Raw genomic sequence first — 18,576 nt, forward strand, 5'->3', positions numbered from 1 at the left:
GGTCAACGTTGTCTACCTCATACGCTGCAGGAAAGGATGTCCCGAAGCGTGGTACATTGGCGAGACCATGCAGACGCTGCGACAACGAATGAACGGACATCGCGCAACAATCACCAGGCAGGAATGTTCCCTTCCAGTCGGGGAACACTTCAGCAGTCAAGGGCATTCAGCCTCTGATCTCCGGGTAAGCGTTCTCCAAGGCGGCCTTCAGGACCCGCGACAACGCAGAATCGCCGAGCAGAAACTTATAGCCAAGTTCCGCACACATGAGTGCGGCCTCAACCGGGACCTGGGATTCATGTTGCATTACATTCATCCCCCACCATCTGGCCTGCGAAATCCGACCAACTGTCCTGGTTTGATACAATTCACACCTCTTTAACCTGGGGTTACCCCATCTCTGGATCTGTAAAGATTTAATCACCTGCTAATGCTCGCATTCCTAGCATTGTTTGGCATCTTTGAATTTGTCTATATATATGTTTCTGGAACAGACCTCTTCAATCACCTGAGGAAGGAGCAGCGCTCCGAAAGCTAGTGACATCGAAACAAACCTGTTGGACTTTAACCTGGTGTTGTAAGACTTGGTACTGTGCTCACCCCAGTCCAACGCCGGCATCTCCACATCATAATCTTTTCTAATCTAACTGATTGTTACTTGCAGAGATAAACTCCTGGTACCATATGGTGTTCTTTGTGTTGCAAAATTCAGGATGGTTGGCATAGTGTTCACAAAGGCCACAAAATAGCTTTAACTTGAACAAAACACAAGTTTATTAACACTATTAATTTGGATTCGACATCTACTCCCAAATAATAGTTGATAATTAACATATAATCTACACTCACCTTCAACTAATCGCTACACTATTATAAACTATGATTTACTCTTACACTATCTTTCCTTCAGTCTATGCTCTAGCTAACTCCTTCACTTCACTTCCCACAAAGCTTAACATCAATGTCTTAATTACGTGTAAATCTAGCTCCATCTAGTAATTAATCTATACATTTCATTAACCCTTACAGTTCCTACATTTATGAAAGTACCACACATGGTACCAGGATTTCAGGCGGGAGGTGGTTTCCATGGTAGCAGGGGTCAGGCGAATGGAGGTTTCCATGGTACTTGGGGCAGGGTGATATGTGGTTTCCATGGTAGCAGGTAGTGGGACGAGGAGGTTTCCATGTTTGCAGGGGCGGGACAGGAGGAGGTTTCCTTGGTAGCAGGGGGTGGGGCGATAGGAGGTTTCCATGGTAGCAGGGGGCGGGGCGAGAGGAGGTTTCTATGGTAGCAGGGGGCGGGGCCGAGCTGCACTGCGGCTGTGGGCAGCGGGATGATGAAGGATCCGGTCGCTTTTCTGCGGCGGCAGCAGGAGGCGGATGACGGAGATGGCGCCGAGCGCTGGCAGCGCATGGAGAATTTCTACAACAAGAGGTAGCCGGCACCTGGTCTGCCGGTGATACACCAGGTTCCCCGGGCCCCATGCTGGCCTCAGGAGCCGCCCTCAATTAGCCTCTACGGTGCCGGGCCGGAGCGACTTGGACTAAACGCACCCCTGCCCCCAACGGCCCCGTAACCCCAACACCCCCATTGCCCTGTGACCCCCATCACCCCACTGCCCCGTGACCACCATCCTCCGTGACCCCCCCCCCCCGTGACCCTGCCCCCCCAAGAAACTCCACCCCCACTGCCCTGTGACCCCACCACCACTGCCCTGTGACCCCCCCACCCCTCACTGCCCTGTGACCCCCCCACCCCTCACTGCCCTGTGACCCCCCCACCCCCCACTGCCCTGTGACCCCCCACCCCCCACTGCCCTGTGACCCCCCCACCCCCCACTGCCCTGTGACCCCCCCACCCCCCACTGCCCTGTGACCCCCCACCCCCCACTGCCCTGTGACCCCCCCACCCCCCACTGCCCTGTGACCCCCCCACCCCCCACTGCCCTGTGACCCCCCCACTGCCCTGTGACCCCCCCACCCCCCACTGTCCTGTGACCCCCCCACTGCCCTGTGACCCCCCCACCCCCACTGCCCTGTGACCCCCCCCACTGCCCTGTGACCCCCCCACCCCCCACTGCCCTGTGACCCCCCCACCCCCCACTGCCCTGTGACCCCCCCACCCCCCACTGCCCTGTGACCCCCCCAGCCCCACTGCCCTGTGACCCCCCCACCCCCCACTGCCCTGTGACCCCCACACCACCCACTGCCCTGTGACCCCCCCACTGCCCTGTGACCCCCCCACTGCCCTGTGACCCCCCCCACTGCCCTGTGACCCCCCCACCCCCCACTGCCCTGTGAAACCCGCACTGCCACCTGACCCCCCCACTGCCCAATGACCCCCCCACCCCCCACTGCCCCGTGACCCCCACCCCCCCCTGCCCCGTGACCCCCACCCCCCCGCCCCGTGACCCCCACCCCCCCTGCCCCGTGACCCCCACCCCCCCTGCCCCGTGACCCCCACCCCCCACTGCCCCGTGACCCCCACCCCCACTGCCCCGTGACCCCCACCCCCACTGCCCCGTGACCCCCACCCCCCCCTGCCCCGTGACCCCCACCCCCCCCGCCCCGTGACCCCCACCCCCCCCTGCCCCGTGACCCCCACCCCCCACTGCCCTGTGACCCCCACCCCCCACTGCCCCGTGACCCCCACCCCCACTGCCCCGTGACCCCCACCCCCACTGCCCCGTGACCCCCACCCCCACTGCCCCGTGACCCCCACCCCCCACTGCCCCGTGACCCCCACCCCCCACTGCCCCGTGACCCCCACCCCCCACTGCCCCGTGACCCCCACCCCCCACTGCCCCGTGACCCCCACCCCCCACTGCCCCGTGACCCCCACCCCCCACTGCCCCGTGACCCCCACCCCCCACTGCCCCGTGACCCCCACCCCCCACTGCCCCGTGACCCCCACCCCCCACTGCCCCGTGACCCCCACCCCCCCACTGCCCCGTGACCCCCACCCCCCCACTGCCCCGTGACCCCCACCCCCCACTGCCCCGTGACCCCCACCCCCCACTGCCCCGTGACCCCCACCCCCCACTGCCCCGTGACCCCCACCCCCCACTGCCCCGTGACCCCCACCCCCCACTGCCCCGTGACCCCCACCCCCCACTGCCCCGTGACCCCCACCCCCCACTGCCCCGTGACCCCCACCCCCCACTGCCCCGTGACCCCCACCCCCCACTGCCCCGTGACCCCCACCCCCCACTGCCCCGTGACCCCCACCCCCCACTGCCCCGTGACCCCCACCCCCCACTGCCCCGTGACCCCCACCCCCCACTGCCCCGTGACCCCCACCCCCCACTGCCCCGTGACCCCCACCCCCCACTGCCCCGTGACCCCCACCCCCCACTGCCCCGTGACCCCCACCCCCCACTGCCCCGTGACCCCCACCCCCCACTGCCCCGTGACCCCCACCCCCCACTGCCCCGTGACCCCCACCCCCCACTGCCCCGTGACCCCCACCCCCCACTGCCCCGTGACCCCCACCCCCCACTGCCCCGTGACCCCCACCCCCCACTGCCCCGTGACCCCCACCCCCCACTGCCCCGTGACCCCCACCCCCCACTGCCCCGTGACCCCCACCCCCCACTGCCCCGTGACCCCCACCCCCCACTGCCCCGTGACCCCCACCCCCCACTGCCCCGTGACCCCCACCCCCCACTGCCCCGTGACCCCCACCCCCCACTGCCCCGTGACCCCCACCCCCCACTGCCCCGTGACCCCCACCCCCCACTGCCCCGTGACCCCCACCCCCCACTGCCCCGTGACCCCCACCCCCCACTGCCCCGTGACCCCCACCCCCCACTGCCCCGTGACCCCCACCCCCCACTGCCCCGTGACCCCCACCCCCCACTGCCCCGTGACCCCCACCCCCCACTGCCCCGTGACCCCCACCCCCCACTGCCCCGTGACCCCCACCCCCCACTGCCCCGTGACCCCCACCCCCCACTGCCCCGTGACCCCCACCCCCCACTGCCCCGTGACCCCCACCCCCCACTGCCCCGTGACCCCCACCCCCCACTGCCCCGTGACCCCCACCCCCCACTGCCCCGTGACCCCCACCCCCCACTGCCCCGTGACCCCCACCCCCCACTGCCCCGTGACCCCCACCCCCCACTGCCCCGTGACCCCCACCCCCCACTGCCCCGTGACCCCCACCCCCCACTGCCCCGTGACCCCCACCCCCCACTGCCCCGTGACCCCCACCCCCCACTGCCCCGTGACCCCCACCCCCCACTGCCCCGTGACCCCCACCCCCCACTGCCCCGTGACCCCCACCCCCCACTGCCCCGTGACCCCCACCCCCCACTGCTCCGTGACCCCCACCCCCCACTGCCCCGTGACCCCCACCCCCCACTGCCCCGTGACCCCCACCCCCCACTGCCCCGTGACCCCCACCCCCCACTGCCCCGTGACCCCCACCCCCCACTGCCCCGTGACCCCCACCCCCCACTGCCCCGTGACCCCCACCCCCCACTGCCCCGTGACCCCCACCCCCCACTGCCCCGTGACCCCCACCCCCCACTGCCCCGTGACCCCCACCCCCCACTGCCCCGTGACCCCCACCCCCCACTGCCCCGTGACCCCCACCCCCCACTGCCCCGTGACCCCCACCCCCCACTGCCCCGTGACCCCCACCCCCCACTGCCCCGTGACCCCCACCCCCCACTGCCCCGTGACCCCCACCCCCCACTGCCCCGTGACCCCCACTGCCCCGTGACCCCCACCCCCCACTGCCCCGTGACCCCCACCCCCCACTGCCCCGTGACCCCCACCCCCCACTGCCCCGTGACCCCCACCCCCCACTGCCCCGTGACCCCCACCCCCCACTGCCCCGTGACCCCCACCCCCCACTGCCCCGTGACCCCCACCCCCCACTGCCCCGTGACCCCCCCACTGCCCCGTGACCCCCCCACTGCCCCGTGACCCCCCCACTGCCCCGTGACCCCCCCACTGCCCCGTGACCCCCCCACTGCCCCGTGACCCCCCCCACTGCCCCGTGACCCCCCCACTGCCCCGTGACCCCCCCACTGCCCCGTGACCCCCACTGCCCCGTGACCCCCACTGCCCCGTGACCCCCACCCCCCCACTGCCCCGTGACCCCCACCCCCCCACTGCCCCGTGACCCCCACCCCCCCACTGCCCCGTGACCCCCACTGCCCCGTGACCCCCACCCCCCCACTGCCCCGTGACCCCCACTGCCCCGTGACCCCCACCCCCCCCACTGCCCCGTGACCCCCACCCCCCCACTGCCCCGTGACCCCCACCCCCCCACTGCCCCGTGACCCCACCCCCCACTGACCCGTGACCCCACCCCCCCACTGCCCCGTGACCCCACCCCCCCACTGCCCCGTGACCCCCACCCCCCCACTGCCCCGTGACCCCCACTGCCCCGTGACCCCCACCCCCCCACTGCCCCGTGACCCCCACTGCCCCGTGACCCCCACTGCCCCGTGACCCCCACTGCCCCGTGACCCCCACTGCCCCGTGACCCCCACTGCCCCGTGACCCCCACTGCCCCGTGACCCCCACTGCCCCGTGACCCCCACTGCCCCGTGACCCCCACTGCCCCGTGACCCCCACTGCCCCGTGACCCCCACTGCCCCGTGACCCCCACTGCCCCGTGACCCCCACTGCCCCGTGACCCCCACCGCCCCGTGACCCCCACCGCCCCGTGACCCCCACCGCCCCGTGACCCCCCACCGCCCCGTGACCCCCCCACCGCCCCGTGACCCCCCCACCGCCCCGTGACCCCCCCACCGCCCCGTGACCCCCCCACCGCCCCGTGACCCCCCCACCGCCCCGTGACCCCCCCACCGCCCCGTGACCCCCCCACCGCCCCGTGACCCCCCCACCGCCCCGTGACCCCCCCACCGCCCCGTGACCCCCCCACCGCCCCGTGACCCCCCCACCGCCCCGTGACCCCCCCACCGCCCCGTGACCCCCCCACCGCCCCGTGACCCCCCCACCGCCCCGTGACCCCCCCACCGCCCCGTGACCCCCCCACCGCCCCGTGACCCCCCCACCGCCCCGTGACCCCCCCACCGCCCCGTGACCCCCCCACCGCCCCGTGACCCCCCCACCGCCCCGTGACCCCCCCACCGCCCCGTGACCCCCCCACCGCCCCGTGACCCCCCCACCGCCCCGTGACCCCCCCACCGCCCCGTGACCCCCCCACCGCCCCGTGACCCCCCCACCGCCCCGTGACCCCCCCACCGCCCCGTGACCCCCCCACCGCCCCGTGACCCCCCCACCGCCCCGTGACCCCCCCACCGCCCCGTGACCCCCCCACCGCCCCGTGACCCCCCCACCGCCCCGTGACCCCCCCACCGCCCCGTGACCCCCCCACCGCCCCGTGACCCCCCCACCGCCCCGTGACCCCCCCACCGCCCCGTGACCCCCCCACCGCCCCGTGACCCCCCCACCGCCCCGTGACCCCCCCACCGCCCCGTGACCCCCCCACCGCCCCGTGACCCCCCCACCGCCCCGTGACCCCCCCACCGCCCCGTGACCCCCCCACCGCCCCGTGACCCCCCCACCGCCCCGTGACCCCCCCACCGCCCCGTGACCCCCCCACCGCCCCGTGACCCCCCCACCGCCCCGTGACCCCCCCACCGCCCCGTGACCCCCCCACCGCCCCGTGACCCCCCCACCGCCCCGTGACCCCCCCACCGCCCCGTGACCCCCCCACCGCCCCGTGACCCCCCCACCGCCCCGTGACCCCCCCACCGCCCCGTGACCCCCCCACCGCCCCGTGACCCCCCCACCGCCCCGTGACCCCCCCACCGCCCCGTGACCCCCCCACCGCCCCGTGACCCCCCCACCGCCCCGTGACCCCCCCACCGCCCCGTGACCCCCCCACCGCCCCGTGACCCCCCCACCGCCCCGTGACCCCCCCACCGCCCCGTGACCCCCCCACCGCCCCGTGACCCCCCCACCGCCCCGTGACCCCCCCACCGCCCCGTGACCCCCCCACCGCCCCGTGACCCCCCCACCGCCCCGTGACCCCCCCACCGCCCCGTGACCCCCCCACCGCCCCGTGACCCCCCCACCGCCCCGTGACCCCCCCACCGCCCCGTGACCCCCCCACCGCCCCGTGACCCCCCCACCGCCCCGTGACCCCCCCACCGCCCCGTGACCCCCCCACCGCCCCGTGACCCCCCCACCGCCCCGTGACCCCCCCACCGCCCCGTGACCCCCCCACCGCCCCGTGACCCCCCCACCGCCCCGTGACCCCCCCACCGCCCCGTGACCCCCCCACCGCCCCGTGACCCCCCCACCGCCCCGTGACCCCCCCACCGCCCCGTGACCCCCCCACCGCCCCGTGACCCCCCCACCGCCCCGTGACCCCCCCACCGCCCCGTGACCCCCCCACCGCCCCGTGACCCCCCCACCGCCCCGTGACCCCCCCACCGCCCCGTGACCCCCCCACCGCCCCGTGACCCCCCCACCGCCCCGTGACCCCCCCACCGCCCCGTGACCCCCCCACCGCCCCGTGACCCCCCCACCGCCCCGTGACCCCCCCACCGCCCCGTGACCCCCCCACCGCCCCGTGACCCCCCCACCGCCCCGTGACCCCCCCACCGCCCCGTGACCCCCCCACCGCCCCGTGACCCCCCCACCGCCCCGTGACCCCCCCACCGCCCCGTGACCCCCCCACCGCCCCGTGACCCCCCCACCGCCCCGTGACCCCCCCACCGCCCCGTGACCCCCCCACCGCCCCGTGACCCCCCCACCGCCCCGTGACCCCCCCACCGCCCCGTGACCCCCCCACCGCCCCGTGACCCCCCCACCGCCCCGTGACCCCCCCACCGCCCCGTGACCCCCCCACCGCCCCGTGACCCCCCCACCGCCCCGTGACCCCCCCACCGCCCCGTGACCCCCCCACCGCCCCGTGACCCCCCCACCGCCCCGTGACCCCCCCACCGCCCCGTGACCCCCCCACCGCCCCGTGACCCCCCCACCGCCCCGTGACCCCCCCACCGCCCCGTGACCCCCCCACCGCCCCGTGACCCCCCCACCGCCCCGTGACCCCCCCACCGCCCCGTGACCCCCCCACCGCCCCGTGACCCCCCCACCGCCCCGTGACCCCCCCACCGCCCCGTGACCCCCCCACCGCCCCGTGACCCCCCCACCGCCCCGTGACCCCCCCACCGCCCCGTGACCCCCCCACCGCCCCGTGACCCCCCCACCGCCCCGTGACCCCCCCACCGCCCCGTGACCCCCCCACCGCCCCGTGACCCCCCCACCGCCCCGTGACCCCCCCACCGCCCCGTGACCCCCCCACCGCCCCGTGACCCCCCCACCGCCCCGTGACCCCCCCACCGCCCCGTGACCCCCCCACCGCCCCGTGACCCCCCCACCGCCCCGTGACCCCCCCACCGCCCCGTGACCCCCCCACCGCCCCGTGACCCCCCCACCGCCCCGTGACCCCCCCACCGCCCCGTGACCCCCCCACCGCCCCGTGACCCCCCCACCGCCCCGTGACCCCCCCACCGCCCCGTGACCCCCCCACCGCCCCGTGACCCCCCCACCGCCCCGTGACCCCCCCACCGCCCCGTGACCCCCCCACCGCCCCGTGACCCCCCCACCGCCCCGTGACCCCCCCACCGCCCCGTGACCCCCCCACCGCCCCGTGACCCCCCCACCGCCCCGTGACCCCCCCACCGCCCCGTGACCCCCCCACCGCCCCGTGACCCCCCCACCGCCCCGTGACCCCCCCACCGCCCCGTGACCCCCCCACCGCCCCGTGACCCCCCCACCGCCCCGTGACCCCCCCACCGCCCCGTGACCCCCCCACCGCCCCGTGACCCCCCCACCGCCCCGTGACCCCCCCACCGCCCCGTGACCCCCCCACCGCCCCGTGACCCCCCCACCGCCCCGTGACCCCCCCACCGCCCCGTGACCCCCCCACCGCCCCGTGACCCCCCCACCGCCCCGTGACCCCCCCACCGCCCCGTGACCCCCCCACCGCCCCGTGACCCCCCCACCGCCCCGTGACCCCCCCACCGCCCCGTGACCCCCCCACCGCCCCGTGACCCCCCCACCGCCCCGTGACCCCCCCACCGCCCCGTGACCCCCCCACCGCCCCGTGACCCCCCCACCGCCCCGTGACCCCCCCACCGCCCCGTGACCCCCCCACCGCCCCGTGACCCCCCCACCGCCCCGTGACCCCCCCACCGCCCCGTGACCCCCCCACCGCCCCGTGACCCCCCCACCGCCCCGTGACCCCCCCACCGCCCCGTGACCCCCCCACCGCCCCGTGACCCCCCCACCGCCCCGTGACCCCCCCACCGCCCCGTGACCCCCCCACCGCCCCGTGACCCCCCCACCGCCCCGTGACCCCCCCACCGCCCCGTGACCCCCCCACCGCCCCGTGACCCCCCCACCGCCCCGTGACCCCCCCACCGCCCCGTGACCCCCCCACCGCCCCGTGACCCCCCCACCGCCCCGTGACCCCCCCACCGCCCCGTGACCCCCCCACCGCCCCGTGACCCCCCCACCGCCCCGTGACCCCCCCACCGCCCCGTGACCCCCCCACCGCCCCGTGACCCCCCCACCGCCCCGTGACCCCCCCACCGCCCCGTGACCCCCCCACCGCCCCGTGACCCCCCCACCGCCCCGTGACCCCCCCACCGCCCCGTGACCCCCCCACCGCCCCGTGACCCCCCCACCGCCCCGTGACCCCCCCACCGCCCCGTGACCCCCCCACCGCCCCGTGACCCCCCCACCGCCCCGTGACCCCCCCACCGCCCCGTGACCCCCCCACCGCCCCGTGACCCCCCCACCGCCCCGTGACCCCCCCACCGCCCCGTGACCCCCCCACCGCCCCGTGACCCCCCCCACCGCCCCGTGACCCCCCCACCGCCCCGTGACCCCCCCACCGCCCCGTGACCCCCCCACCGCCCCGTGACCCCCCCACCGCCCCGTGACCCCCCCACCGCCCCGTGACCCCCCCACCGCCCCGTGACCCCCCCACCGCCCCGTGACCCCCCCCACCGCCCCGTGACCCCCCCACCGCCCCGTGACCCCCCCACCGCCCCGTGACCCCCCCACCGCCCCGTGACCCCCCCACCGCCCCGTGACCCCCCCACCGCCCCGTGACCCCCCCCACCGCCCCGTGACCCCCCCACCGCCCCGTGACCCCCCCCACCGCCCCGTGACCCCCCCCACCGCCCCGTGACCCCCCCCACCGCCCCGTGACCCCCCCCACCGCCCCGTGACCCCCCCACCGCCCCGTGACCCCCCCACCGCCCCGTGACCCCCCCCACCGCCCCGTGACCCCCCCCACCGCCCCGTGACCCCCCCCACCGCCCCGTGACCCCCCCCACCGCCCCGTGACCCCCCCCACCGCCCCGTGACCCCCCCCACCGCCCCGTGACCCCCCCCACCGCCCCGTGACCCCCCCCACCGCCCCGTGACCCCCCCCACCGCCCCGTGACCCCCCCCACCGCCCCGTGACCCCCCCCACCGCCCCGTGACCCCCCCCACCGCCCCGTGACCCCCCCCACCGCCCCGTGACCCCCCCCACCGCCCCGTGACCCCCCCCACCGCCCCGTGACCCCCCCCACCGCCCCGTGACCCCCCCACCGCCCCGTGACCCCCCCCACCGCCCCGTGACCCCCCCCACCGCCCCGTGACCCCCCCCACCGCCCCGTGACCCCCCCCACCGCCCCGTGACCCCCCCCACCGCCCCGTGACCCCCCCCACCGCCCCGTGACCCCCCCCACCGCCCCGTGACCCCCCCCACCGCCCCGTGACCCCCCCCACCGCCCCGTGACCCCCCCCACCGCCCCGTGACCCCCCCCACCGCCCCGTGACCCCCCCCACCGCCCCGTGACCCCCCCCACCGCCCCGTGACCCCCCCCCACCGCCCCGTGACCCCCCCCACCGCCCCGTGACCCCCCCCACCGCCCCGTGACCCCCCCCACCGCCCCGTGACCCCCCCCACCGCCCCGTGACCCCCCCCACCGCCCCCGTGACCCCCCCCACCGCCCCGTGACCCCCCCCCACCGCCCCGTGACCCCCCCCACCGCCCCGTGACCCCCCCCACCGCCCCGTGACCCCCCCCACCGCCCCGTGACCCCCCCCACCGCCCCGTGACCCCCCCCACCGCCCCGTGACCCCCCCCCACCGCCCCGTGACCCCCCCCACCGCCCCGTGACCCCCCCCACCGCCCCGTGACCCCCCCCACCGCCCCGTGACCCCCCCCACCGCCCCGTGACCCCCCCCCACCGCCCCGTGACCCCCCCCACCGCCCCGTGACCCCCCCCACCGCCCCGTGACCCCCCCCACCGCCCCGTGACCCCCCCCACCGCCCCGTGACCCCCCCCACCGCCCCGTGACCCCCCCCACCGCCCCGTGACCCCCCCCACCGCCCCGTGACCCCCCCACCGCCCCGTGACCCCCCCACCGCCCGTGACCCCCCCACCGCCCCGTGACCCCCCCCACCGCCCCGTGACCCCCCCCACCGCCCCGTGACCCCCCCCACCGCCCCGTGACCCCCCCCACCGCCCCGTGACCCCCCCCACCGCCCCGTGACCCCCCCCACCGCCCCGTGACCCCCCCACCGCCCCGTGACCCCCCCACCGCCCCGTGACCCCCCCCACCGCCCCGTGACCCCCCCCACCGCCCCGTGACCCCCCCCACCGCCCCGTGACCCCCCCCACCGCCCCGTGACCCCCCCACCGCCCCGTGACCCCCCCCACCGCCCGTGACCCCCCCCACCGCCCCGTGACCCCCCCCACCGCCCCGTGACCCCCCCCACCGCCCCGTGACCCCCCCCACCGCCCCGTGACCCCCCCCACCGCCCCGTGACCCCCCCCACCGCCCCGTGACCCCCCCCACCGCCCCGTGACCCCCCCCACCGCCCCGTGACCCCCCCCACCGCCCCGTGACCCCCCCCACCGCCCCGTGACCCCCCCCACCGCCCCGTGACCCCCCCCACCGCCCCGTGACCCCCCCCACCGCCCCGTGACCCCCCCCACCGCCCCGTGACCCCCCCCACCGCCCCGTGACCCCCCCCACCGCCCCGTGACCCCCCCCACCGCCCCGTGACCCCCCCCACCGCCCCGTGACCCCCCCCACCGCCCCGTGACCCCCCCCACCGCCCCGTGACCCCCCCCACCGCCCCGTGACCCCCCCCACCGCCCCGTGACCCCCCCCACCGCCCCGTGACCCCCCCCACCGCCCCGTGACCCCCCCCACCGCCCCGTGACCCCCCCCACCGCCCCGTGACCCCCCCCACCGCCCCGTGACCCCCCCCACCGCCCCGTGACCCCCCCCACCGCCCCGTGACCCCCCCCACCGCCCCGTGACCCCCCCCACCGCCCCGTGACCCCCCCCACCGCCCCGTGACCCCCCCCACCGCCCCGTGACCCCCCCCACCGCCCCGTGACCCCCCCCACCGCCCCGTGACCCCCCCCACCGCCCCGTGACCCCCCCCACCGCCCCGTGACCCCCCCCACCGCCCCGTGACCCCCCCCACCGCCCCGTGACCCCCCCCACCGCCCCGTGACCCCCCCCACCGCCCCGTGACCCCCCCCACCGCCCCGTGACCCCCCCCACCGCCCCGTGACCCCCCCCACCGCCCCGTGACCCCCCCCACCGCCCCGTGACCCCCCCCACCGCCCCGTGACCCCCCCCACCGCCCCGTGACCCCCCCCACCGCCCCGTGACCCCCCCCACCGCCCCGTGACCCCCCCCACCGCCCCGTGACCCCCCCCACCGCCCCGTGACCCCCCCCACCGCCCCGTGACCCCCCCCACCGCCCCGTGACCCCCCCCACCGCCCCGTGACCCCCCCCACCGCCCCGTGACCCCCCCCCACCGCCCCGTGACCCCCCCCACCGCCCCGTGACCCCCCCCACCGCCCCGTGACCCCCCCCACCGCCCCGTGACCCCCCCCACCGCCCCGTGACCCCCCCCACCGCCCCGTGACCCCCCCCACCGCCCCGTGACCCCCCCCACCGCCCCGTGACCCCCCCCACCGCCCCGTGACCCCCCCCACCGCCCCGTGACCCCCCCCACCGCCCCGTGACCCCCCCCACCGCCCCGTGACCCCCCCCACCGCCCCGTGACCCCCCCCCCCCCCACCGCCCCGTGACCCCCCCCACCGCCCCGTGACCCCCCCCACCGCCCCGTGACCCCCCCCACCGCCCCGTGACCCCCCCCACCGCCCCGTGACCCCCCCCACCGCCCCGTGACCCCCCCCACCGCCCCGTGACCCCCCCCACCGCCCCGTGACCCCCCCCACCGCCCCGTGACCCCCCCCACCGCCCCGTGACCCCCCCCACCGCCCCGTGACCCCCCCCACCGCCCCGTGACCCCCCCCACCGCCCCGTGACCCCCCCCACCGCCCCGTGACCCCCCCACCGCCCCGTGACCCCCCCCACCGCCCCGTGACCCCCCCCCACCGCCCCGTGACCCCCCCCACCGCCCCGTGACCCCCCCCACCGCCCCGTGACCCCCCCCACCGCCCCGTGACCCCCCCCACCGCCCCGTGACCCCCCCCACCGCCCCGTGACCCCCCCCACCGCCCCGTGACCCCCCCCACCGCCCCGTGACCCCCCCCACCGCCCCGTGACCCCCCCCACCGCCCCGTGACCCCCCCCACCGCCCCGTGACCCCCCCCACCGCCCCGTGACCCCCCCCACCGCCCCGTGACCCCCCCCACCGCCCCGTGACCCCCCCCACCGCCCCGTGACCCCCCCCACCGCCCCGTGACCCCCCCCACCGCCCCGTGACCCCCCCCACCGCCCCGTGACCCCCCCCACCGCCCCGTGACCCCCCCCACCGCCCCGTGACCCCCCCCACCGCCCCGTGACCCCCCCCACCGCCCCGTGACCCCCCCCACCGCCCCGTGACCCCCCCCACCGCCCCGTGACCCCCCCCACCGCCCCGTGACCCCCCCCACCGCCCCGTGACCCCCCCCACCGCCCCGTGACCCCCCCCACCGCCCCGTGACCCCCCCCACCGCCCCGTGACCCCCCCCACCGCCCCGTGACCCCCCCCACCGCCCCGTGACCCCCCCCACCGCCCCGTGACCCCCCCCACCGCCCCGTGACCCCCCCCACCGCCCCGTGACCCCCCCCACCGCCCCGTGACCCCCCCCACCCCGTGACCCCCCCCACCGCCCCGTGACCCCCCCCACCGCCCCGTGACCCCCCCCACCGCCCCGTGACCCCCCCCACCGCCCCGTGACCCCCCCCACCGCCCCGTGACCCCCCCCACCGCCCCGTGACCCCCCCCACCGCCCCGTGACCCCCCCCACCGCCCCGTGACCCCCCCCACCGCCCCGTGACCCCCCCCACCGCCCCGTGACCCCCCCCACCGCCCCGTGACCCCCCCCACCGCCCCGTGACCCCCCCCACCGCCCCGTGACCCCCCCCACCGCCCCGTGACCCCCCCCACCGCCCCGTGACCCCCCCCACCGCCCCGTGACCCCCCCCACCGCCCCGTGACCCCCCCCACCGCCCCGTGACCCCCCCCACCGCCCCGTGACCCCCCCCACCGCCCCGTGACCCCCCCCACCGCCCCGTGACCCCCCCCACCGCCCCGTGACCCCCCCCACCGCCCCGTGACCCCCCCCACCGCCCCGTGACCCCCCCCACCGCCCCGTGACCCCCCCCACCGCCCCGTGACCCCCCCCACCGCCCCGTGACCCCCCCCACCGCCCCGTGACCCCCCCCACCGCCCCGTGACCCCCCCCACCGCCCCGTGACCCCCCCCACCGCCCCGTGACCCCCCCCACCGCCCCGTGACCCCCCCCACCGCCCCGTGACCCCCCCCACCGCCCCGTGACCCCCCCCACCGCCCCGTGACCCCCCCCACCGCCCCGTGACCCCCCCCACCGCCCCGTGACCCCCCCACCGCCCCGTGACCCCCCCCACCGCCCCGTGACCCCCCCCACCGCCCCGTGACCCCCCCCACCGCCCCGTGACCCCCCCCACCGCCCCGTGACCCCCCCCACCGCCCCGTGACCCCCCCCACCGCCCCGTGACCCCCCCCACCGCCCCGTGACCCCCCCCCACCGCCCCGTGACCCCACCCCCCACCGCCCCGTGACCCCACCCCCCACCGCCCCGTGACCCCCCCCCACCCCCCACCGCCCCGTGACCCCCCCCACCCCCCACCGCCCCGTGACCCCCCCCACCCCCCACCGCCCCGTGACCCCCCCCCCCACCGCCCCGTGACCCCCCCCCCCACCGCCCCGTGACCCCCCCCCCACCCCCCACCGCCCCGTGACCCCCCCCCCACCCCCCACCGCCCCGTGACCCCCCCCCCACCCCCCCACCGCCCCGTGACCCCCCCCCCACCCCCCACCGCCCCGTGACCCCCCCCCCACCCCCCACCGCCCCGTGACCGCCCCGTGACCCCCCCCACCCCCCGTGACCCCCCCACCGCCCCGTGACCCCCCCACCCCCCACCGCCCCGTGACCCCTCCCACCGCCCCGTGACCCCCCCCACCCCCCACCGCCCCGTGACCCCCCCCCACCCCCCCCGTGACCCCCCCCCACCGCCCCGTGACCCCCCCCACCCCCCACCGCCCCGTGACCCCCCCCCACCCCCCACCGCCCCGTGACCCCCCCCACCCCCCACCGCCCCGTGACCCCCCCCACCGCCCCGTGACCCCCCCCCCCACCGCCCCCGTGACCCCCCCCACCGCCCCGTGACCCCCCCCCCCCACCGCCCCGTGACCCCCCCCCCACCGCCCCGTGACCCCCCCCCCCACCGCCCCGTGACCCCCCCCCCACCGCCCCGTGACCCCACCCCCCACCGCCCCGTGACCCCCCCCCACCCCCCACCACCGCCCCGTGACCCCCCCCCACCCCCCACCGCCCCGTGACCCCCCCCACCCCCCACCGCCCCGTGAACGCCCCGTGACCCCCCCCACCGCCCCGTGACCCCCCCCACCCCCCCGTGACCCCCCCACCGCCCCGTGACCCCCCCACCCCCCACCGCCCCGTGACCCCTCCCACCGCCCCGTGACCCCCCCCACCCCCCACCGCCCCGTGACCCCCCCACCCCCCCGTGACCCCCCCCACCGCCCCGTGACCCCCCCCACCCCCCACCGCCCCGTGACCCCCCCCACCGCCCCGTGACCCCCCCCACCCCCCCACCGCCCCGTGACCCCCCCCACCCCCCACCGCCCCGTGACCCCCCCCCACCCCCCACCGCCCCGTGACCCCCCCCACCGCCCCGTGACCCCCCCCCACCCCCCACCGCCCCGTGACCCCCCCCACCCCCCACCGCCCCGTGACCCCCCCCCACCCCCCACCTCCCCGTGACCCCCCCCACCCCCCACCGCCCCGTGACCCCCCCCACCCCCACCGCCCCGTGACCCCCCCCACCCCCCACCGCCCCGTGACCCCCCCCACCCCCCACCGCCCCGTGACCCCCCCACCCCCCACCGCCCCGTGACCCCCCCCACCGCCCCGTGACCCCCCCCACCCCCCACCGCCCCGTGACCCCCCCACCCCCCACCGCCCCGTGACCCCCCCCACCCCCCACCGCCCCGTGACCCCCCCCACCCCCCACCGCCCCGTGACCCCCCCCACCCCCCACCGCCCCGTGACCCCCCCCACCCCCCACCGCCCCGTGACCCCCCCCACCCCCCACCGCCCCGTGACCCCCCCCACCCCCCACCGCCCCGTGACCCCCCCACCCCCCACCGCCCCGTGACCCCCCCCCACCCCCCACCGCCCCGTGACCCCCCCCACCCCCCACCGCCCCGTGACCCCCCCCACCGCCCCGTGACCCCCCCCACCCCCCACCGCCCCGTGACCCCCCCCCACCCCCCACCGCCCCGTGACCCCCCCCCACCCCCCCACCGCCCCGTGACCCCCCCCACCCCCCACCGCCCCGTGACCCCCCCCACCCCCCACCGCCCCGTGACCCCCCCCACCCCCCACCGCCCCGTGACCCCCCCCACCCCCCACCGCCCCGTGACCCCCCCCACCCCCCACCGCCCCGTGACCCCCCCCACCCCCCACCGCCCCGTGACCCCCCCACCCCCCACCGCCCCGTGACCCCCCCCCACCCCCCCACCGCCCCGTGACCCCCCCCCTCCCCCCACCGCCCCGTGACCCCCCCTCCCCCCACAGCCCCGTGACCCCCGCTGCCCCGTGACCCCCGCTGCCCCGTGACCCCCGCTGCCCCGTGACCCCCACAGCGCCCCGTGGCCGCCCCGCGCCCCGTGGCCGTCCCCGCGCCCCGTGGCCGTCCCCCGCCGTCGTCGTCCCCGCGACCCCCGCCGTCGTCGTCCCCGCGACCCCCGCCGTCGTCGTCCCCGCGACCCCCGCCGTCGTCGTCCCCGCGACCCCCGCCGTCGTCGTCCCCGCGACCCCCGCCGTCGTCGTCCCCGCGACCCCCCGCCGTCGTCGTCCCCGCGACCCCCCGCCGTCGTCGTCCCCGCGACCCCCGCCGTCGTCGTCCCCGCGACCCCCGCCGTCGTCGTCCCCCGCGACCCCCGCCGTCGTCGTCCCCCGCGACCCCCCGCCGTCGTCGTCCCCGCGACCCCCGCCGTCGTCGTCCCCCGCGACCCCCGCCATCGTCGTCCCCGCGACCCCCGCCGTCGTCGTCCCCGCGACCCCCGCCGTCGTCGTCCCCGCGACCCCCGCCGTCGTCGTCCCCGCGACCCCCGCCGTCGTCGTCCCCGCGACCCCCGCCGTCGTCGTCCCCCGCGACCCCCCGCCGTCGTCGTCCCCCGCGACCCCCGCCGTCGTCGTCCCCGCGACCCCCGCCGTCGTCGTCCCCGCGACCCCCCGCCGTCGTCGTCCCCGCGACCCCCGCCGTCGTCGTCCCCCGCGACCCCCGCCGTCGTCGTCCCCGCGACCCCCGCCGTCGTCGTCCCCGCGACCCCCGCCGTCGTCGTCCCCGCGACCCCCCGCCGTCGTCGTCCCCGCGACCCCCGCCGTCGTCGTCCCCGCGACCCCCGCCGTCGTCGTCCCCCGCCCGACCCCCGCCGTCGTCGTCCCCCGCGACCCCCGCCGTCGTCGTCCCCGCGACCCCCCGCCGTCGTCGTCCCCCGCGACCCCCGCCGACGTCGTCCCCGCGACCCCCGCCGCCGTCGTCCCCGCGACCCCCGCCGCCGTCGTCCCCGCGACCCCCGCCGCCGTCGTCCCCGCGACCCCCGCCGCCGTCGTCCCCGCGACCCCCGCCGCCGTCGGCCCCGCGCCCCCCGCCGCCGTCGGCCCCGCGCCCCCCGCCGCCGTCGGCCCCGCGCCCCCCGCCGCCGTCGGCCCCGCGCCCCCCGCCGCCGTCGGCCCCGCGCCCCCCGCCGCCGTCGGCCCCGCGCCCCCCGCCGCCGTCGGCCCCGCGCCCCCCGCCGCCGTCGGCCCCGCGCCCCCCGCCGCCGTCGGCCCCCGCGCCCCCCCGCCGCCGTCGGCCCCGCGCCCCCCGCCGCCGTCGGCCCCGCGCCCCCCGCCGCCGTCGGCCCCGCGCCCCCCGCCGCCGTCGGCCCCGCGCCCCCCGCCGCCGTCGGCCCCGCGCCCCCCGCCGCCGTCGGCCCCGCGCCCCCCGCCGCCGTCGGCCCCGCGCCCCCCCGCCGCCGTCGGCCCCGCGCCCCC

The 18,576-nt window shown here is 80.5% G+C and overlaps 1 protein-coding gene across 1 annotated transcript in view; it reads left to right on the top strand.

The window, feature by feature from the left end:
- Window positions 1-1,289: 1,289 nt before the first annotated feature.
- The window catches only part of LOC140393976 (26S proteasome non-ATPase regulatory subunit 13-like), a 92,655-nt gene continuing 75,368 nt past the window's right edge, over window positions 1,290-18,576 (top strand). Inside the window, exon 1 of the mRNA XM_072480686.1 lies at window positions 1,290-1,438. Within this exon, the coding sequence (XP_072336787.1) occupies window positions 1,338-1,438 (101 nt within the window). The 5' untranslated portion in view covers window positions 1,290-1,337. The remainder of the gene's footprint in view (window positions 1,439-18,576) is intronic.

The sequence above is a fragment of the Scyliorhinus torazame genome, chromosome 17 (assembly GCF_047496885.1).
Source record: "Scyliorhinus torazame isolate Kashiwa2021f chromosome 17, sScyTor2.1, whole genome shotgun sequence".
In the NCBI taxonomy this organism is placed as follows: Eukaryota; Metazoa; Chordata; class Chondrichthyes; order Carcharhiniformes; family Scyliorhinidae; genus Scyliorhinus; species Scyliorhinus torazame.